Source organism: Neophocaena asiaeorientalis, unplaced genomic scaffold, assembly GCF_003031525.2.
Source record: "Neophocaena asiaeorientalis asiaeorientalis breed wild unplaced genomic scaffold, Neophocaena_asiaeorientalis_V1.1 scaffold89, whole genome shotgun sequence".
In the NCBI taxonomy this organism is placed as follows: Eukaryota; Metazoa; Chordata; class Mammalia; order Artiodactyla; family Phocoenidae; genus Neophocaena; species Neophocaena asiaeorientalis.
The window spans coordinates 1,426,187-1,450,462 of NW_020172592.1; the positions used below are offsets into that span (position 1 = coordinate 1,426,187).

The 24,276-nt window shown below is 33.8% G+C and overlaps 1 protein-coding gene across 1 annotated transcript in view; it reads left to right on the top strand.

Annotated features, from left to right (window-relative positions):
- Positions 1–24,276, top strand: part of HDAC9 (histone deacetylase 9) — a 792,206-nt gene that overhangs the window by 717,159 nt on the left and 50,771 nt on the right. Inside the window, exon 23 of the mRNA XM_024738435.1 lies at positions 899–1,032. Coding sequence (XP_024594203.1) covers positions 899–1,032 — 134 coding nt within the window. The remainder of the gene's footprint in view (positions 1–898; positions 1,033–24,276) is intronic.

A 24,276-nucleotide genomic window follows, 5' to 3' on the forward strand; every position in this document is an offset into this window, starting at 1 on the left:
CCTCGAGGGAAGTCCCATAGGGGCATTTTTTGTAATAACACAAAACCTAAATATTTGTCAACAGGAGAATGGGTAAATAAATTCTTCTATACTTGTTAAATGGCCTACTAGACAGCATAGAACTGTAGCTACATGTATCAACAGAGATGAGCTAACAAAATGTGTGAAAAGAGCAAGGTGCAAAAGTATAAAACCATTTTTATAAAGTTCCAAAATAAGCAAATTAATAATGGAAAGCAAAGGAGTTATAAACATAAACTCAGGATCCTGATTTCCCATAGTGAGGAGGAGTTATGTTATTAGAGAGAAGCATACAGGGGGCTTCAAAAGTATTTTCCTTAAATTGGAAGGTGAGTGACCAGGTGTTTGTCATATTATACTTTATAACATAAATAGATATTATTTTTTGCATTTATCAACTATTTCATAGTAAAAGAATGTCTGTAAAATCTAATGTGATAGTTAACTACTTTGAGGTGATATATAGAAAACTTCCTTTTATAATGAAGGCAGATGATGGAAACAGGAAAGAAATATTAAGGAAACGGAATTCTTTACCTTATTAACAGCGAAACACTATTCAAGTTTTTCATCCAGGTACACATAGAATGTGTTGTGAAAGGCAGTAATGTGCACTGGTGAAGAACCAAAACGACTGTTGCAAATCTTAGTTGTGATACTTCTTAGCTGTGGGATCTTGGGTTTTGGTGCCCTCATTTGTTAAATAGAGATACTAATAGGACCTAATTTATCAAGTTATTGTGAGTATTAAACAAGTTAGCACATGGGAAGTGCTGAGAAAGGACATATGCAGAATAAATGCTCAATCAATATTAGATTCTAGTGGTCAGTTAACTTTTAATTTATACTTTGAAATGTTCTGTTTGCATTATGTTAGGCTTTGGTCATTTGACGAAGCAATTGATGACACTGGCTGATGGACATGTGGTGTTGGCTCTAGAAGGAGGACATGATCTCACAGCCATCTGCGATGCATCAGAAGCCTGTGTAAATGCCCTTCTAGGAAATGAGGTAAAAAACTAAAAGTACAAAAGAGTAGGGGTAAAGGACCAGGAATGTATGCATGCATATTTCTTGTCTTTTTTAAAATCACGTGAACTCAGAAAACACAATGGAGCTCTTACAATTTTAAGGAAGAAGGAAAGCCTTAGATAAGAAAAGTTTACATATTCTCATGGTATATGCTATAACTTTTGCCCAGTTATGGAATCCATATAGTACTCCCCTTGATCAGGTTATTGGCAGACGTCAATAAATAAGTAAAGATAACCCTTGGGAGGAAATGGTTTGTATGTTGATCCGGCTAATGAGCAATGAAACACTGAAAAAGAAATAACTCAAAGAAAAGTTCTCTTAATATTTTCTGTAGGATTATGTCAGTTCAGGGGAGAAAAAAGCTTTTGAAAAATATTTTTTCAGCTTTATTAAGGTATAGTTGGCAAATAAAATTATAATACATATATCTAACATATACAGTTATGATTTGATATGCATATACATTGTAAAATGATTCCCTCCATTGAGTTCATTTAACACATTCATCACCTCACAGTTACTTTTTTTTGATGAAAATACTTAAGTTCTACTCTCTTAGAAAATTTAATTATACAAGACAGTATTATCAGTTATATTCACCATGTTATACATTACATCCTCAAGCCTTATTCATCTTATAAGTGAAAGTTTAAAAACTTTTACCAACCTCTCCTTATTCCCCCCACCACCCAGCTCCTGGCAACCACCATTCTACCCTCTGTTTCTATGAATTCAACTATTTTGTTTGTTTGTTTTTGGTTCTACATAAGTGATACCATGTAGTTTTTCTTTTTCTCTGTCTGGCTTATTTCACTTGGCATAATACCTTCCATGTTCATCCATGTTGTCACAAAAGACAGAATTTCATTCTTTTTTTTAAGATTGCAAAATATTCCATTGTGTCTGTGTATGTGGATGTGTGTGTATCACATTTTCTTTATCCATTCATCTGTGGATGGACACCTACGTTGTTTCCAAACCTTGACTATTGTGAATAGTGCTGCAATAAATCTGGCAGTTCAGATATCTCTTTGAGATAATGAAATAGTGATTTCATTTCCTTCAGATATTTGCCCAGAAGTGAGATTCCTGGGTCATATGGTAGCTCCATTTTTAATTTCTTGAGGGACCTCCTACTGTTTTCCATAGTGACTATACTACCAAGAATGCAGAAGGGTTCCCTTTTCCCAACATCCTTACCAGCATTTATCTCTTCCCTTTTTGATAATACACGTCCTAACAATATGTGAGGAAGTATCTCATTATGGTTTGATTTGCATTTTCCTGATCATTAATGATGTTGAATACCTTTTCGTGTACATGTTGGCCATTTGTATGTCTTCTTTGGAAAAACACATATTCAGGTCCTTTGCCCATTTTGAATTGTGGTATTTGGTTTTGTTTGTTTGTTTGTTTTGCTATTGAGTTGTATGAATTCCTTGTATATTTTGGATACTAACTGCTTATTGGATATGTGGCAAATACTTTTTCCCATTCCATGGGTTGCCTTTTCATTTTATTGATGATTACCATTGCTGTGCAGAAGCTTTTTAGTTTGAGGTAGTCCCACTTGTTTATTTTTGCTCTTGTTGTCTTTTCTTTTGTTCTCAAATCCAAATAACCATTGCCAACAGCGATGTCAAGGAGCTTACCCCCTATGTTTTCTTCTAAGAGTTTTATGATTTCAAGTCTTAAATTTATGTCTTTAATCAATTTTGAATTGATTTTTGTGTATAAGATAGGGATCCAGTTTCATTTTTTGCATATGGCTATCCAGTTTTACCAGCACCATTTATTGAAGAGACTATTCTTTCCCTATTGTATATTCCTGGTTCCTTTCCTGAAGATTAATTAATGGGTTTATTTCTGGGATCTCTCTTCTGTTCTTTTAGTCTATATATCTGTTTTTAATGACAATATCATACTGTATTGATTACTTGTAATATAGTTTGAAATCAGGAAATGTGATAACTCCAGCATTATTCTTCCTTCTCAAGATTGCATTGGCTATTTGGGGTTCTTCTGTGGTTTCATATGAGTTTTAGGATTTTTTTTCTATTGCTGTGAAAAATGCCCTTTGGTAAGTATTGCATTGAATTTATAGCTCATCTTGGGTATTATGGACATTTTAATTATATTAACCTTCCTGTTCCATGAACCTAGGATATCTTTCCATTTATTTGTGTCTTCAATTTCCTTTATCAGTGTCTTAAAGATTTTTGTGTATAGATCTCTCACTTCCTTGGATAAATTTATTCCTGAGTAGTTTGTTTTTGATGCCATTGTAAATGAGATTTTGTTTTCTTTTTCAAATAGTTAATTGTTAGTGTACAGAATCACGACTGATTTTTCTGTGTTGATTTTTTTATCCTGCAACTTTGCTGAATTCATTCAGTTTTAACAGCTTTTTGGAGGCATCTTTAGGGTTTTCTATATGTATCATGTCATCTGTAATAGTAACAGTTTTACTTGTTTTCTGATTTGGATGCCTTTTATTTCTTTTTCTTGCCTGATTGCTTTAGATAGTATTTACTTACAGTACTATATTGAATAACAGTGACAGGAGTGGGTATCCTTATCTTGTTTCTAATCTTAGAGGAAAAGTTTTCAGCTTTTCAATATTGAGTATGATGTTACCTGTGAGTTTCTCATATACGGGACTTATTATGTTGAGGTACCTTCCTTCTATACCAAATTTATTGAGAGTTTTTTTCATGAAAGGATGTTGAATTTTGTCAAATGCTTTGTCTGCATCTATTAAGATGATTATATAGTCTTTATCCTTCATTTTGTTGATGTAGCTTATTGCATTTATTTATTTACAGATGATGAACTACGCTTGCATCCCAGGAATAAACCCCACTTAATCATGGCATATGATCCTTTTAATGTACTGTTGAATTCACTTTGCTAGTATTTTGTTGAGGATATTTGATCTCTGTTCATCAGGGATATTGGCCTGTAATTTCTCTCCTTGTAGTGTTCTTTACTGGCTTTGGTATCAAGGAAATGCTGACCTCCAAAAATGAGTTTGGACATCTTACCTCCTCTTCAATTTTTTGGATGAGTTTGAGAAAGATTGGTATTACTTCTTCTTTAATATTTGATGGAATTCACCAGTGAAGCCATCTGATTCTGGACTTTTCTTGGTTGGGAGGTTTTTGATTACTAATTCAATCTCCTTACTAGTAATTTGTTTGTTCAGATTTTCTGTTTCTTCTTTATTCAATCTTGATGCGTTTTTTGTTTCTAGAAGTTTATCCATTTCTTCTAAGTTATTTAATTTGTTGGCATATAATTGTTCATAGTAGTTTCTTATGTTCCCTTGTATTTCTGTTATGAATTGTAATGTCTCCTCATGCATTATTAATTGAGGCCTTTCTCATTTTTTCTTAGTCTAGGTAAAAGTTTATCAATTTTATCTTTTCATAAAACAAGCTTAGTTTTATTGATTTTTTTCTATTGTCTTTTTAATCTCTATTTTATTTATTTCCACTCCGATCTTTGTTGTTTCCTTCTTTCTACTAATTTGGCCTTAGTTTATTCTTCACTTTTTAGTTTCTTGAGGTGTAAAGTTAGGTTGTTTCGTTGAGATCTTTCTTTTTTCTTAATGTAAGCATTTATCACTATAAACTCTCTTAGAATGGCTTTTGCTGCATGCCATACGTTTTGGTAATTTGTGCTTGCATTCTCATTTGTCTCAAGATTTATTTTATTTCTTTTGATTTCTTCTTTGACATATTGATTGTTCAGTAGCATGTTGTTAAATTACTATCTATTTGTGAATTTTCCAGTGTTTTCTTGTAATTGATTTCTAGTTTCATGCTATTGTGGTCAGAAAAAATAATTGGGATGATTTCAGTCTTTTAAAATTTGCTAAGACTGGTTTTGTGGCCTACTGTATCATCTCTCCAGGAGAATGTTCCATGTGTGCTTAAGAAGAATGTATATTCTGCTGCTGTTGGATGGAATGATCTGTATATGTCTGTTAGGTCTATGGCATCTAATGTAGTTTAAGTCCAGTGTTTCGTTATTGATTTTCTATCTGAGCTATCCGTTGTGTTACATCCTCTTGGTGAATTGACCCCTTTATCATTTTATAATGATCTTCTTTGTCTTATATTACAGTTTGGGGGTTAAAGTTTATTTTTTCTGATATAAGTATACCTGCCCTGCTTTTTGTTTCCATTGGCATGGCATATATTTTCCATCCCTTCACTCTCAGCCTGTGTGTCCTTAAACCTGAAGTGATTCTCTTGTAGACAGCATGTAGTTCAGCCTTGTTTTTTTAATCATTCAGCAACTATATATCTTTTGACTGGAGAATTTAGTCCATTAAGTTTAAAGAAGTTATTGATATATATGGGCTTACTGTTGCCATCTTGTTGTTTCCTGGCTGTTTCGTACTTCTGTTTTTCCTCTCTTGCTGTCTTCCGTTTGTGAATTGATGATTTTGTGTAGTGGTATGTTTTGATTCCCTTCTCTATCTTTTGCATATCTACTATAGGTTTTTGCTTTGTGGTTACCATTAGGCTTACATAAAACTTCTTATAGTTTTAATAGTGTATAATATTTTAAGCCAATAACATTTTAATTTTTAATGCTTAGAAAAGCTCTACATTTTTATACTTTCCTCCCACAATTTATGTTTTTGATGTCAATATACATTTTTATACTGTGTAATCATTAAAAATTATTGTAGTTATGGATTATTTTTAATACTTCAGTCTTTTAACCTTTACACTAGAGTTATAAGTGATTTACCCACCACCATTACAATATAAGAGTATTCTGAATTTAAGTATAAAAATATATATATATGTATATATATACATGTATGTATATACATGAATGTGTGTGTGTGTATATATATATATATTTATATTTATAATATATACATACTTTACCAGTGAGTTTTATATACTTTTATGTTTTCATGTTACTAGTTAGCATCCTTTAGTTCAGCTTGAAGAACTCCCTTTAACATATCTTGTAAGGCAAATCTACTGGTGATGAACCCTTTAGCTTTTGTTTGTCTTCAAAACTTTATCTCTCCTTGAATTCTTAAGGACAGCTTTGCTGGGTAAAGTATTCTTGGTTGGCAGTTATTTCTTACTACACTTTGAATATATTATCCCATTCGCTTATGGTTTGCAAGTTTTCTGTTGAAAAATCCACTCATAATCTTAATGAGATTCCCTTATATGTAACAAGTTGCTTTTCTCTTGCTGCTTTTGAGATTCTCTCTTTGTCTTTAACTTTGACAATTTAATTATAATATACCTTGGTGTGTGTCTCTTTAGATCCATCTTATTTGGTATTCTTTGGGATTCCTGGATCTGGATGTCTGTTTCTTTCCCCAGGTTAGCATAGTTTTTAGCCAGTATTTCTTCAAATACACTTTCTGGCCCTTTCTCTCTCTTCTGCTTCTGGGAAACCTAAAATGTATATGGTGGTCTGCTTAATGGTGTTCATTAAGTCCTTTAAGCTATCTTCATTGTTTTTCATTCTTTTTTCTTTTGCTGCTTTGATTTGATGAGTTTCACTGCCTTGTCTGAGTTCCCTGATCTTTTCTTTTACTTGATCTAGTCTGCTGTTAAACTCCTTTATTGAATTTTTCAGTTCACTTATTGTATTCTTCAGTTCTGTGATTTCTGCTTGGTATTTTTTAATATTTTCTTTCTCTTTGTTGAAATTCTCACTTTGTTCATGCATTGCTCCCTGACCTTGGTGACCATATTTAGGACTGTTATTTTGAATACTCTGTGGGGTAAATCACTTATCTCCATTTCACTAAGATTAGTTTCTGGAGATTTATCTTCTTTTGTTTGGAATGTATTCCCATGTTTCTTCACTTTCCTTGACTTTCTTTGTTGGTTTCTGCACATTATAAAAACACCCACCTCTCCCAGTCTTGATAGACTGGTATCATTAGGAGATGAACTTTGTCTATCAGCCCAGCCCAAGCTCCTGGTTACCTCTCAAACCTTTGTGATTGTGCAAGCCACAGTCTTCATTGTTAGTGGCTCCCAGTAGTTGAGGGTGTGCCCAGACCTATAAGTGTCCATAAGGCAAGAATCACAGTCAGCACCTAGAAGTAGGCTGATTAGAAGCTGGCTGGAAAGTATGCAGTCAAACCCCTTCCAAAGAGAAACTGTGAGATGGAAATTTTTGCCTTTCCTTCTACACTGAGCTCGGGTATGTTGACATGAGGGGTACTCCTGTGCCCACTTAAAACTTCTTTGTTTGCTACAGTCCTATGGGACTAATAAACACATGCTCTATTAGCTATCAGAGCTAGGTGATTTGGGGTCCCATCCTTCAGGTCACAACCATAAAACTTGTGGTGCTAGATATGTGAACAAGCTCCTTCCATGGAGACACTTGGTGACTTGGTTTTATTGTTGGAGGGAACCAGAAGAAGAAGGCAGGAGAAGTGCCCACCAGCTATTGAACGCTCTGGGGAGAATCACAGTCAGCGTCTTGATGTGAACTAATTAGAAGCCAGACCCCTCAGGCAGCAGCTTGTAAAGTATGTAGTCAAATCCCTTGCAGAGAAAGACTGGGAGATGAACATTTTTGCCTGCTCCCTCTGCACTGATCCTTGGGAGGATAGCTATAGTATTGATGGTATGTGCTCACATACTTAAGAACTGCTTTTTTGTTTGCTATGGTCCTATGGGACTCAAGAAACCAAGCCCTGTTGGCTTTCAGAGCTAAGTATTTTGGGAGCCCATTCTTCTGGTGGGAGCCTTAAAAGTTGGGGTGCTAGATGTATAGTCCAAACCCTTCACTCCTCAGGGAGAAGCTGGGAAATGAGTGTTCATGGCAAAAGTGTATCTAAGAATTTCCCACCCATTTTGATATGGGTATTTTCTCATTTGCTCAGTGTGTAGTCATCACTCAGCTAGTTTCTTTCAAGGGAATTGCTCTGTTTGTAGCTATACATTCAGTGCATCCATGGGAGGAAGAAAATTCAAGAGCCTCCTGTGTCACCATCTTGGTCTGGAGTCTTAAAAATATTTATAAACTCTTTTTTTCGGTCGCCATTTGTAAATTCTTTCGGCTGAGAGATACATACTATTTCCATCTTACAGATGGTGATATCGAGTCTCAAAGAGGTTTGAGAAATCCATTCAAAGTCATGCAGCCAGAATGCAATAGATCCAAGACCTGAACTTGAATTTACATTGCCAAAGGTCATTCTTTTTTCTTTCACATCACATAACTAAATTGCAACATATTTTCCTGACTACTCTGGAGAAGACTTCAGATCAAATTACCATTAGGTTCACTTCCAGACCATGGAAAGCTTTGGACAAATTAATTGCAATTCAACAAATATTTCAAAGTTCATATGCATTCATTAATATTATCATATCAATTCATTTATTTTTAGAGTGAATGTACAGAATGTTACAGCTACTTTATATATTTTGCCTTTTTTCACAAACTCAAAATATTACTTTGCTTATAAAATAAACATATACAAAATCATTTTAAAAATCTGTAATTCATACTATTCTTTAAAAGTAACTCATGATGGGCTTCCCTGGTGGCTCAGTGGTTGAGAGTCCGCCTGCCGATGCAGGGGACACGGGTTCGTGCCCCGGTCTGGGAGGATCCCACATGCCGCGGAGCGACTGGGCCCATGAGCCACGGCCGCTGAGCCTGTGCGTCCGGAGCCTCTGCTCCGCAACGGGAGAGGCCACAGCAGTGAGAGGCCCGTGTATCTCAAAAAAGTAATTCATGTTTTCACCTGCAGTATTTATGAAGGGGAAAAAGTATATTTTCTTCTGCACACTGAACACATAAGTTTTATTGTCATTATCTTACAAACCTATGATGTTTCAATATGATTATTGTGCTATATTTATTTAAGTAAATATGTACATTTTTAATTTGAAGGAAAATATGAGACAGAAAACTTGAGCACTGCTCAAGTCTTTACTCTGTTGTGTAATATTAGCATAGTAACTCAAAGGATGTAACTATCTGGTGGTTAATGTTGTTATTAGTGGACTGCTAATTCATATCACACATAGGTCGTGGTGTCTAAGATTTTCTAAATATTAGAATATTTCTGAGATTCCTATGAACAAATAACATCAAACAGAATGGTGAGGTTTTATTTTTTGTTTTTTTTTGTTTTTCATTGAAATAAGGGAGTGCAAAAAATGAATACTACTTCTACCTTATCAGTTAATGTTGGGCTGTTCTATTTGCCTACCAGATAACGTATTTTGCATATTCACCTATATTCTCAAATTACTTATTTCATTTTAAATATAGAAACATTTTAAGGAAGTAGACTGGTTTTAATATTTGCATGCAAAGGCTTACACCAGATGTGCAGAAAATCACAGTATGGTGTGGATTGTGGCTCCATGGATGATTGACCTGCCCAGAAAGAAATGTTACCCAGTTGCAAAAGCCAACTACTTTTCCAACTGTGTGAAAAGAAATTATGGATTTCACTGGCTCTATTTGAACACATTCATTCAAATGACATTCTATCTCTGTGCTCTTGTAATCTCTGCACTTGGCCCACTCCCTTCTTCCAAGGGAGGACTTCCAATGAAGATGGAATAATTTTTCCTGTGGTCTCTTTCTTTAAAAGATGATTGTATTTCAGAACAGATGCAAGTCAGTTGTATGGAGTTACATGTTTTTCTTAATTTATCTGAATTTACTAAAAAAGCAAAATGGATGTGTTTTGTACCTTCCTTCCCTTGTATGCTCATTTGACTAGGATGTCTTTGATCATTTTATTATATAAGCTATACCTGGAGATCAAAGACACTGTTTTCATAGAACACTTACTGACATTAGAGGGATGTCACCTAATTTAAAGTTTGAGACCTATGCCTTTTCTCTATGTTTTTAGAAAGACCAGGCTTGAAATAGAGGAAGGGATAAAAGTACCATTGGCCAATCTTAAACATGCCCACGTGTGTGTATAAATGCTAAAAATTCCAGTAAGTGATAAACTAAATGATTTTTTTTGGCTACATTGACTATTTAATCAACTTCAATTATCTGGATGTCTTATAGTAAATTTGATTTAGTTATTATAATACCCTAAATGCTACCTGTTCCTTTTCATTGGCTGTCTTCAATTACACAAGCACAATCTAAAATTTGTTCATTATGAACTAAACAAGAGAGATTTAAGTAATCTATGTCTTTCTTTTTTAATTGAGATATCTTAGGGATATAAGCAAAAATATAGATTTTTCACAAAATACTTAAAGGGTAACAGATGGATTTGGTATATTGAACTTTGAAAGGTAAATTTTGGTGTGTCAGGTCTATCAATACACAGAGAAACAAAGCTAAGAGAAAGAATGATTTTTTAAATGAAAAATGGAAGAAAAATACATATGTGTTGTACATTATAATTCATTTGAAAAAAGGAAATGAAAATGTAATACTTGAAACAACTTATGAAACAAAAAATTCTTCTCTCTTTCATTGACAATATAATTTATAATCCATGGCCTGGTTTTCTGTATTTTTTTCCAGTTCAAAGGTCATCATGACTAACAGCATCACTACACTGAAGTTTTAAGTTTCATTCCCTTAGAAAAACTAATATATAAGGCATAGTGCTTGTACCTCACCATTGAAAAAAAGTGCATACATGTCGTTTTCATAGTAGTATGTTGTAGGCTCTAGGTAAGAAAATAAAAAAGGATGTCTTTCAGGATACCAATTATTGCAATTTCAAATCCCATTTTCCTTCCAAACTCCCTTTTCAAGTGATTAATAGGGCAATTATAACTTATTATCCGGGATTTCACTTTTACAAATAACAAAATGTAGTAAAGCTTGAGCTTAAAACATTGGCAGAACATACACTGGCTTCTCAACACTGAACGTGCAATTGAACTCAAATTAGGAAGGTCAAGAAGGGCTTTTTTGAGAGACTCTGCACTTTGTCAGATGTATTTATTCATGTGCAGAGGATTTAGAGTTCATAAACATTTTGCCAGTTTTTTGAATGCTATTTCTTTTCCTTGTTGTTCTTGGCCAGGCCATGTCAATACAGCAAAATGCTGCTTCACATGGCTTATTATCAGCAGAATAATATGTATTACATAACCCAAAGGGATTGTAAAATCAGCAGGAACTCTTGGCTCTGCATCTCAATGTAGATACATAGATGGGTACCACAAACTTGATTTTTTTTAAAAAAAAAATAAGTTATCTGAGTGTTACACCCAAAATAGGCATTTCTTCTTTTTAAATATTTTTTTATCATGAAAGTGATCTAGTTAGCAAAACATCTCTTAACTATTCTTTTAAGAAATATGCAGAAGGTCAGTCAAAATAATATACTATTGGATTAAAACTAATTTGAGCATGATACAGGAAATGCCTTGAGGCAACTGATTTTGAAGACATACCAGAAGTCCATTTTTTTCCTTTTTGTTGGCAAAGTTCAGGACTTAGATTTATCAGTCCAGTCACTGTATGATGAATATTTTTGAACTTCTTTAATGAAGCACTTAGAAACTCCAGCTTGAGGATTGTAAGAAATTAAAGTGACTATCTAAATGTGAAGAATCGGGTTGCTTGGACTAGCATCAGAGATACCTATGTGAATAGTCACATCGTTTGTTAGTTGTAGTAATAGAAACATCTGTGAGGTTCTCAGAGACACTGATTTTGGTAATCTGCATTTGTGCTGGCTGGCAAACAATGTCACAGTTGCTTTAAGGCCACATTTGCCTACTGTTATGCAAAGCCAATTAGCAGCACCCTGGGTTGCTTCCTCTGAAAGAAATTTTCTTAAGAGGTGAGAAAAGCTTAAGCAGTTGGCATTCCTATGGACTTTAAAATAAAAACATTGAAAAACTTAAGATAGGTAAAAGAAAGGAGAGTACATATAGCACTAAGAGCCTTGAGTAGTGACTTGAGAACATGGCCATTAAAAGACCACCTGTCAAAACAGAATAAATGACTGTTTTAAGCTTGTTAGAGAAAAAAAAAATTGCCATAGACATGGAAGCTGTTGAGATGATGCTACAGCCTCTGGTACTGAAGGTTCTGCACTTAACATTTGAGTCTATAGCATGTCTTTTCTTGATCTCCCTCACTCTTATTAAGGTTTGGCTTCTAGGCCTTTCTTCCTTCCCTCCTTTCTCTCTCTCTCTCTCTCCTGTTGATTAGGCTCAGCTGCTTTTATTTGACTTGATTTCAGCTACAGTGGCTACACTTAGTGATTGTGTATGTTTATAGTCTTTCCAAGATGACTTTTTGCTCTAAAGGTGCTGAAAAATCTCTCGAATTGACTTAAGTGTTGACAACCACTGCTGAGGTGAACTGTTGAGATGTTGTTGTCTGAGTTGCTCATCAGGGGTTTGTTTGTATTAGATTTTGAATGGATGAGCCATTTTACCATCTTTTTCATCCTTTAGATGATGTATGGCTGACTCCATCGGGGAACTGGTGTGAATCTGGGAAAGCTTACAAGCTCCTAAATAGTTGCAAGTCATGAGTCGAGAGAGGGAGAAGTGACTACAGGGAAAATGTGTGATAATCCAGAGTAATGTCTTTCATGGTCTTTTCTTAGACTTTGAAACGTATCCGCACTCTGAAAAAGTGTATGGATAATCTAAAGAGTTAAAATGTTTTGGAAAATATTATTTGAAGATATTCTCTGTTGTATTGATAAAGCCTATGAATTTGCATTTCTTAGAAGCTTATGAGTAGTAGAGCCAAAGTGATTGTGGAGTTTTCTGTTTATCTGTTTTAGCAAATGCCAAATAAACTAGAAGTTATCTGGATAACTCAAAACTCCATCATGCAGATCTTCTGTACTGATTGTCTTTAGGCTTTTTAGAAGGTGTTAAAAGGAATGTGGGCTGGGAACCTGGACACTTCTTAGGGTTCTGGTTACCAATAAAGGAGAGAAAGCATTTCTTTTCAGTGGTGAAGTAAACATGTTATGATATTCATTTGTCTGTCTATTCATTCAGTAGTCTTTTATTGGACATCAATTTTATACCTGTAAGTTCTGATACAAGTAAAAGTAAAAGAAATATAAACAAAGTACTTTGGGAGTGTAATGTAGGACCCATTATTTTTAACTATAAGGATGGAGGAGTATTTTAATAGAGGAAGTAACTTTTAACTTTGATCTTGAATAAAAATGATAATTTGACAAGCTGAAATCAAAGCAAAGAATTTCTCTCTTGTAGTGGAGATAACATAGATAAAGACATTAAGACTTCTTGGAATTGTGGATGACTCTTTTCTGGGCTTGTTTGTGTGTGGCAGAGGAGAGGATACTTTGAGTGGAATAAAAGTGAATTATGAGATTGGATCAGTGGAATGGAATACTGTAAGGAATTAGAATTCCTGTGGACAATATGGAAGACTTGAACAAATGAGTCCCATCCTTTGTGGTAAAATAACAACAAAACAGTGTGTGCATTTTGAATAAGGCAATCTCATGCGAGAAAACAAAAGTTTATTAAGGAAATAATTGTTAGGAACAATTTCCCCAAAATTATCAACAAACAAAATAATAGCCTATTAGTGATATGTTAGAGCTGTCTCTTAATGGCTTGTGAGTGCTAAGTGTGTGCATCTCTGCTCAAATCTGAGTTCAGTGATATCACATTGTTAGCTTGAAATAGGCTATGGTGGGAGTATTTACACCATGGAAATCAGCAAATGCTACAAATTACAACTATTTTTTTTGACAGTCAGCTGTTAAACATTTACCACTGTACCACTGCTGCATGATATGAAACAGGTCTTAGCAGAAAAGTCAATATTTCAAACACAGTATAGTAAAAATCCCTTTACGTAACAAAATAATTGAGGGAAAACAGTTTAAAACATGCATATCAGCAGATTTAAATAGAGAAAACAAAAAAGCAAATGAGGGTAAGACAAACAAGAATAAGACAGTGAAACATGAGGAGTTACAAAGTATAATTATCAGATTTAAACTTATTTGAAAAACAGGGACAAGGAAACAAGATTTTTTGCTTATAGGATGAATTAAGCCTTTTTTTATAACAATTGATGTCTAGACTATGGACATTACATTAGGAAACTACACATAAAGCACTGACCGCACATCTCTTAAATGTTATTGAAGCTTCAGTTTAACATGCACCTTTTAATATATATAGTATTTTCCTAACTCAACTGGGTGATTTGGAATATTTTCTCATTATATTGCATATTTACACTCTTACCTCAATGTTTAAACAAAATATTGATAGTGTGAATTATCCAACTAATTGTATTCATTATCCTCTTTCTAATAGACCACCATGCCTCCTTCTTTTTACCTTTAAGTTCATTTTTAATTATTTAGCTAGTTATTGCCATAGATGCTTAAATACGCCATCATGTCCAAACTTTCCATAGTTAAGTGCCATGGAAACTGTGGTATACTATTTGGATATGATAGTGGATAGAGGCACTTCCTCATAGTCTTCCTCATTCCATTCATTGGCCAATATATTGTATAACCTACATTTATCTAGGCTTGGGTAGTTTTGGATAAAACTCAACTAATAGAATGATAACCATGTAATAATCTCAGACTCCAGCCCCGCTGTCCCTCATATTTTATTAAGGGAATTCCTTCAGTATCTCCTGTGATCTGAATGGCCATGACTGTACCCTTTGCCTCTTGGTCCTCCTGATAGTCTCATAAGACTTGTTAGGTTTATATCACTTCTCTTGGCCAGAGATGTATCTTTATTGCTGTGTGATATCACCATTGTCTATATGAAGGTAGGTTGCAGGCAGACTCAGTCTGAACAATCGCAGTAGTGTGTCAGTATAGTAACTTGATTATCAGTAGAATCTATTCTGATTTACTTTTGTTTCGCATCTATTTGGTCAAGAATTTTAACGACTCCAAATGAGTAAAAGGGGTTATTTTGAGAATGACTCATGAATCACAATATGGATAAAATTATATCCAGGTTTACTTAAGCAATCAAATTAAACATATACAACTAATTGCAGGCATCTCTAAGATAATTATTTCAATGAGAGCTGAGTTTTAACCACCAATCCCTCCTCACTAGGGAATCCAGAATAGTTCCTCAGCATGGAGAGTCAGGTCTTCATGGCACTCTGCTTCCCTTATCCTCTTGGTCTTGATCATCATATTCTTCCAGTGTTCCACAAGATCTTTGACCCTGACAACTGAACCTTTTCTGCACTTTTTTTCTGAGTTGCTTTGCATGTTATAGGGGACTTTCAGTTCCCTTTATAAGTGAATTTGTGGCCTGTATCTAAGAATGTAATTTGTTCTTGCTGCAAAACCTATAATCTCACTTTTTTTCTTAGATGCACCATAATATAGTAGAAGAAGCATGGACTCAAGAACCAGACTTAGTTTCCCTATTCCCTTATGTCATAAAACATATCCTCTTTTTAAACTGCTTTTAATGATGATATAATATTCATATAGAAAACTGCATTAGACGTGAATGTACAATGCAATGAAATATCACAAATAGAACACATATATAACTGTCAACCAGGTCAATAAACAGAATAATGTCAGCACCTCAGTAGATCACATACACACTTTCCCAATCAGTACTTCCTTTCTCTTATCTGAAAGTAACCAATTTTCTGGTTTCTAACATAAGATTTTAATTTATCTGTTTTTGAGCTTTGTATATGAAATCACACACACTTATATATATGATTATATATATATAACTTCTTTTGCTCAACATTGTGAGATTCATCCATACTTGTGCAATAAACTATAGTTTATTCATTTTCATCATTATATAGTGTTAGATTCCATAAAAAGACTTTCCAGGACAATGTCATGGTTTATTTATCTATTCTACTTTTAATGAGTAGAGGGAATTTTTCTAGTTTGGGGGCTGTTGTGAACAGTACTGTGATAGACATTTTATAAATGTCTTTTGGTACATTGGTACACACATTTCTGTTGAGTATATATCTAAAAGTAGTATTGCTGGGTCATGGGGTATGCATGCATTTAATCTTTGTAGGTAATACCAAACGGCTTTCCATAGGGGTTGTCACAGTTCATACTCTATCAGCAGCATATGACTATTTCCTTTGTTCTGTGTCCTTCCAAAACTTCGTATTAGCAGTCTTTTAAAATTTTAGACATTTTTGTTGTGTGTGTAGTAGTATATCATCATGGCTTTGCTCTTCCAGAATACTCATTAACTAAAACAGCTCTTCATCTATTTATTATTTGTACATACCATTTTTGAAGCACCTATTCAAGTTTTTGTTTACTTTCAGATGGACATTTTCTTACTTATTTGAGCAGTTCTTTTTTTTAAATAAATTTATTTATTATATTTATTTATTTTTGGCTGTGCTGGGTCTTCGTAGCTGTGCGGTCTTTCTTTAGTTGCAGAGTGCGGGGGCTACTCTTCGTTGTGGTGCACGGTCTTCTTATTGCAGTGGCTTCTCTTGTTGCAGAGCATGTGCTCTAAGCACACGAGCTTCAGTAGTTGTGGCACGTGGGCTCAGTAGTTGTGGCTCACAGGCTCCAGAGTGCAGGCTCAGTAGTTGTGGTGCACGGGCTTAGTTGCTCCGCAGCATGTGGGATCTTCCCGGACCAGGGCTTGAACCCTTGTCCCCTGCATTGGCAAACGGATTCTTAACCACTGTGCCACCAGGGAAGCCCTGAGCAGTTCTTTATAGATTCTGTTGTTGGTTTCATATGTTGAAATACCTTGTCTGTCTTTTTACCCTCTTAATCATGTCCTTTGATAAATAAAAATAATTTTCAATGTAGTAACTTATCAATCATTTCCTTTGGGATTAGTTCTTTTTGTATTCTGTTTAAATATTCTTTCTGTATACCCAAAATCATGAAAATATTCTCTCTATTCTCTTCTTAAAGATTTTTGACTTGAACATTCAGATGTGCAGTTCTTCAGGAATTGCATATGTGTATGGCATAATTTAGAAGTCAAGTTTTTTTTAATGTGGATGCATAGTTGATCAAGTACCATTTATTGAAAAGGCCATTCATTCCTTATGGCTCAGCAGTGGTATCTTTATCCATATATACATGGAGACTCTAGTCCTTTCTGCAGGTCTCATTATCTATCCTTGAGACATTATCAGACTGTCTTCACTTACATAGAGTTATAAGCAATCTTGATATCTAGTAAAACAAATCTCCCAGTTTGTTTTTCTTCAAGACAGTCTTGGTTACATTTGTCCCCTTTGTGTTTTCATATACAATTTTAGAATCACCTTGTGCAATTTCACAAGACACATATAAATGGATTTAGTTCACCAATAAAAGCAAAGATTATCACATAGTAATAAAAAGTGCTGTTTAAAGGGACACTTTCTGTGATATAGTGATAAAGTTTGAATATAAAAAATGAAGAAAAGGGACTTCCCTGGTGGCACAGTGCTTAAGAATCCGCCTGCCAATGCAGGGGACACAAGTTCGATCTCTGGTCCGGGAGGATCCCACATGCCCTGGGAGGATACCACATGCCGCGGAGCAGCTAAGCCCGTGCACCACAACTACTGAAGCCCGTTTGCCACAACTACTGAAGCCCACGTGCCTAGAGCCGATGCTCCACAACAAGAGAAGCCCCTGCAGTGAGAAGTCCGCACACCACAACGAAGAGTAGCCCCCGCTTGCCGCAACTAGAGAAAGCCCATGCACAGCAATGACTACCCAATGCAGCCAAGGATAAAATAATTAATTTTAAAAAATTTAATGAATAAAAATTAAACTACATTAACTTACTGAATGAAAGCTTACATGGCTCCGTCAGTATCACTTTAGTGGATGTTAAGACAAAAAAAGAACTAGAGTTAGAGATGCTTCATAGTGGTAAAATATTCTGTTAACTGGTAGGATAAAACAACTTAAAATTGTGTTTTAATAACACAGCTTCAAAACATATCAAGCAAAAGTTGAATGAAACAAATGGAAAAATAGTTAATACCACAATCATAGTGACAGACTTTAAGACACCTCTTTCAGCAGCTGATAGAGAAAGAAGACAGTAAAAAAGGGGGGTATGTATAAGACTTAAACACCTTAATAAACCTGCTCTAATTGAAATAAATAATAGGCTTTACCCAGTAACTGCAGAATATCATTCTTTTCAAGGACATATGTAAAGTTTTCAAAAATAGACCATATTTGGGGGTATAAAGCAAGTTTCAGTAAGTTTCAGCTAATGGATCTCAAACAGAGTATAATCTCTCATAGTGAAACTAAACTAGAATCTATATTATATAACAAATGGAAAGATATCCCATGTTCATGGATTGGAAGACTTAATATTGTAAAAATGCCCTTACTACCCAAAGTAATCAAGAGATGCAATTACAATTCCTATCAAAATCCCAATACTGTAGCATTTTTTACAGAAATAGAAAAAAAATTCTAAAATTCATATGGAATCACAAAGGACCACAAATAAAAAAGCAACATTGAGAAAGAAGAATGAAGTTGGAAGCATCATATGTCCTTATTTCAAAATATATTACAAAGCTACAGTAATCAAAACAGTAGGGTACTGTCATAAAAACAGACATACAGACCAAGGGAACAGAATAGAAAGTACAGAAATAAATCCACACATATATGGTCAACTGATCTTCAAAAGAGTGCTAAGAATACAAAATAGAGAAGGGATAATCTCTTGAACAAATAGTATCAGGAAAACTAGATATCCACTTGTAAAAGAATGAAACTGTACCCTTATCTTATACCATGCACAAAAATAAATGGGTAAGTAGTTAAATACTTTAACGTAAGACCTCAAACTATAAAAATCCTTAAAAAAAAATAAGGGTCAACTTTTATGACTTTGGTCTCAGCATTAATTTCATGGATATGACACCAAAAGCATTGGCAACAAAACAGAATAAACTAGTGGGACGACATCAAACTGAAAAGCTTCTGAACAACAAAGAAGACATTCAACAGAGTAAAAAGGCAATCTATGGAATGGGAGATAATATGTCCAAACCATATATCTGATACGGTGTTCATCTCCAAAATATATAAGGAACTCTTAACAGCTCAGTAGTAAAATATAGTAAACCTGATTTTAAAATGGGCTAAGGACTTAAATAGACATTTCTCCAAAGAAGACATACAAATGGCCAACAGGTATATGAGAAATGCTTAGCATCACTAATCATCAGGGAAATGTAAATCAAAACCACAATGAGATATCACTTCACATCTGTCAGAATATCAGGATGACGATTATTTAAAAAAAAAAAAAAACCCAAAGACAAGAAGTGTTGGCAAGGACGTGGAGAAATTAGAATGCTTGCATTCTGTTGGTGGGGATACAAAATGGTGCGACTGCTATGTAAAACAGTATAGAGAGCTCTCGAAAAATTAAATATAGAACTACCATGTGATCCAGCAGTCCCACTTTTGGGTATTTATCCAAAAGAATCAAAATCAGGATCTCAAAGAGATATTAGCACTATGAATACTGAAGCCCTATTCACCATAGCCAAGATGTGGACACCAGCTAAATGTTCACTGACAGATGAATGAATAAGAAAATGGTATATACATACAATGGAATAGTATTCAGTCTTTAAAAGGAAGGAAATTCTGCAATATGCAACAACTTGGATAAACCTTGAAGACATTATGCTAAGTGAAATAATCCAGTTGCAGAAAGACAAATACTGTATGATTCCACTTATATAAGGTATATAAAATAATCAAATTCATAGAATCAAAGAGTGGAATGGTGGTTGTCAGCACATGAGGAGAGGGAGAATTGGGGAGTTACTAATCAATGGACATAGTGTTTCAGTCAAGCAAGATGAATAAGCTCTAGAGAACTGCTCTATAACATTGTACCTATAGTCATTAATAGTGTACTATACAATTAAAAAATCTGTTTAAGTAGTTAGATCTCATGTTCAGTGTTCTTACTACAATAAAATTAAGTTAAAAAATAAAATACCAGTGATGTAAAATAAAAAGATGAAGTATAAAACAAAACTTTAAAAAAGTGGTTGTATAATTTGAAATAAAAACATAATTGGAAAATCTCATATATTTGGAGATTTCAAATTCAATCTCTTATGTGTCAAAGAAATCACAGTAAATTTAGTATTTTGAGCTGAATAATTATGAAAATATGAAATATCAAAAAAAGTGTAATATGTATAAGCTGAATTTGGAAACACATGTAAAGCTTTAAATGTAAATACTAGAATAGAAGAAAGTTTAAAATTACAGATAGAAACACACAACTCAAGAAATTAGGAAATCAAAGCAACAAATTAAACATGAAGTGAGTGACTTAAATATAAAGAAACAATGAAATAAAAATAAGCATATAATATATAAGAATTAAAATGTCAAATTTTAGTTCTTTGAAATAATTAACAAAATTGATAGCACTCTAGAAAGACTGATTGAAAGAAAAGTCCTACATTACCAGTACTCTGCATGAAAAAAAGACTTTACCACAGATTTTAGTGTATTAAAATGATTACAAGAGAATATTAAAAAAAAAACTTCATGTAAAAGAAAATTGAAATTTTATTTGAAATGGAAAAATTCTTGTAAAAATAAACTGAATCAAAAAGACAGAAAATTTGAATGCTACCATAATTAACAAAATTGAATCTTCAATACCAGATATACCAACAGAAAACACCAGGCCCATATAGCTTCAGCAGTGAATTCTGCTAATAATTTATACTGTTTTAGAGTAAAGGGGAAGATGGGAAGAGAACACTTCATAACTGATTTTTGAGGCTAGTATACTATTGACACCCAAGCTCAAAAGAACGTTATAAGAAAAGAATATTACAGGAAAATCCTTCTCAAAAGCATAGCAGTTAAAACCCTAAACAAAATATTAGCAGTTCATCATTATCTTAAAAACCCATAATATAATTGTGTTTAGGCCAAGAATGTAGGATATTAACATTCCAAAATAAGTTGTTATAATTTACCACATTAAGAGAGTGAAGAAGAAATATAACCATTTCAATAGATGTTTAAAAATTTGTTGATAAATTAGACACTCAATTATGAACTACTTTTGATAAACTGGGAATAACTTTTAGCTTGATAAAGGATATCTACAAACATCCTATAGTATGCATCAGATTTAAAAGTGAAACATGAGAATTTTTCTTTGAAATAAAAAACATGACAAAGATATTCACTCTTAGTGCTTCATTTTAACATTACACTGGTGGTCCTAGACAGTGCAATAGGGTAAGAAAAAGAAATTTAAAAATATAAAGATTGGAGTGGAATAAATAAATCTCTGATTATTCACAGAAGATATGATTGTATAAAGTCTATACAAAATTATTTGTTTATACATCATTGGAATTAATAAATTAGTTTAACAAAATGGATGGTTAATTTAAAAATCAATTAAAAATCAATTATTTTGATTTAAAAATGAATTATCTCTGTTGTTTTCCCAATTCTTTTAGTCTAAAAGCATACCCTGATTATGGCAGACAGCCAAGTGGAAGAACATATTCCATGTAGGTCTGTTAGCTATGGCGAGCCAAATAAAGCCTATCTCCCCATGTTTTCTTCCAATTAATCGTTCCTCCATTCATTCAACATTTTTTTTAAATGCCTATTATATACCAGGCTCTATCTTTGCCTTTAAATTGCTCACAACAAAATAGAGAATGACACACGTGGCTGACTACAATATAATGTGTAGAGTAATAAACAAGAGAATTTGTGTGGAAAGGAGACAAAGAGTGGAAGCAGTTTGCTCTATCAGAGAGGATTTTAGAAAAGATTTCAGAGCAGGCAGTGTTTGTGTTAGTCCTTGAATGATTTAGTAAGGTTTCACCAATTCAAAGAAGGATAGGGAAAATACAATTCAGAGGGAACAGAATAAATAAAGGTATAAGAGTATGCCAAGTATACTTGGCATATTTGGGAAACATAATATAAAAGCTAAGAGTACTTAGTAGATCCTTTGCTTGGTTGATGTGTGCATCTGTCCTCTTGTATCTGTTATATTTTGCAAAATCTGTTTAGCTTTTTTCTTCTGTTCTTTTCTCAATCATGAAAATAATAGAGATGATTTTCATGTCTCATAAGTACAAAGTGAGTTTTAAAACTTCTACTCAAGCTTCTCCAAGGATACCCTTGCCTTTTTCCATAAGTGCATCTTAGCCAACTAAAGTGATTTTTGATGATTTAAATGATCTGATTCTAAAGAATCTGAAAATTATTTATTCACAACATGATAATGGCCCCAACTTTTATGGTGTTTTAAAATAGCTGTAGTACTTAGAAATTACATGGTATATGCAACTTAACAAACATCTGAGTTGTATCAATAGGGTATTGCAACTTTCTGTAAAAGATGTAGAAAAGTAAATATCCCTATACTGAGTCCGAAAATTTATATAAAGAATTGCAGTAAGTAATGATTGCATTTAAGCTTTAGATATAGGAAACCTAGATGAGAGCTTCAAATGTCAAGAAGTTGTGTTAAAATCATGTAGTGTATCTTATAACTCTATTATTACTTGATGGAATTGTGCAAAAAGACGGTGTGATGAGTGTGTGATATTTCCTACATCTGCATCTGTTTGATCTTAGTATAACTTTTGCATGCAGAAGTTCTCTGGTTTGCATAAATTATTTCCTTATTTATCTTTTAATAACTCTTACTAACATTGATTAGCCTTATTGCCAGTGTTTTTGCTACATCTTATCGGCCAAACTAGATATATAACACAGCTTTACTGTATATTCTTATTTTTTGCTCCAAAGTTATAAAATATGACTATTTGTTTAATATTACTTTATTACAGTTAGTTATTAGATTTTATTAATAATGACCAATACTCATAAATATTTATTAAAAAGATGCTTCAGTCAGATGTTTTTAGTGCTTATAACTGTGAATTATTAAATCAACAAACTCGTTTAGAAAAGACAACTCAATTCTGTGGTCCCTCTATACAAGGTTTTAATATTATGAAAACAGACTAAATGCTGCTTGCCTTCTTGCCAACTGAGAGTATTACCCACTACCTTCTCAGCAGAGCTACTAGAGAAAAAATAAAGAACCTACATTGAGAACTTTCTGAATTCAGCTCTGTCTGTGTGTATACACTCAAAATGAAACAAATTGGGGCAATTTACTGAAGGTTAAATCCTCTAAATGACATTCACCTAAAATATGCAGGGAAATGGTTTGGGAGGCTTAAATTATCAATGTAATTGCCTTAATTCTCTAGGTTGCTTTCATAAGTAGACACAACTTTATCGTATCTAACTGACAATTCCAAATTGGAGGTTTAGGGTTGTTTGTATTTTTACTCTCAACACTCTGCATCAAGTTTACTTTCTACATAACCCAGGTCCTAAAAATAGCCCACGGACCTAATGTGAGAGCGATCCAGAAGTGAGGTTTTTACATTAATGATGTGCCTGTAGCTTTCTTTCCAGTAGCTAGCACCTTTCCGTTTGTCAGCATTTTACCCTGAAGTCTCAGGAAAGCTTGTTTAAGAACTAAATATGCTCATACTACGTTGTGCTTTTATTCTTAAGTATTTGAACATAGAGTGATATTTCAGAACATTTTGTTAATAAAGCCTACCTGATTTCTATTAAAATTTTTCTCTAAGCCCTGAGAGAGAAGTGAAAGGAAAGATTATTTATGAGCAAGGTAGCTCAGCCCTGTCTAATTCTTGAGTAAGAGTTTTCCAAGTAACCTTCCGTTTATGATTCAGCAATTCCTCTGAGTTAAGAGGGTGTTACTAGGATAACATATTTTTGAAGATACTATCTGAAATACCAGATTTTTAAAAAATGATTTTTAACAAATTTTAAGAGTTTAAGATTGCAGAACCTTTCACTGACACTGTGGGTTTTTTTTTTTCCTCTTGCCAAACTGTACTGCAAGTAAACCTTTTGATGTTTTAAATGTTTTTCTTTGGCAGCTAAGAAAAACACTCTGGAAAGTTATATTTAGTGAATTTACCCATGTATAAATATCCCTGAGCTAGTCTGTTATCCTATGGCATCTGGAAGAAAGGTGCTATTGTTTTAGATTCCATGATTAAAGTATAGAATAATCAATTCAGAGAGACCCTGGGGGGAAGATTCACTCACACATTCTGTGGAAACTTGGAATCCCTGAGTTTTTTAGTTTTTTTCTACAGATGAAGAGACATAGATGGGTTCATGTTTTAGCACAGTGTCTAGTGACATCGTTT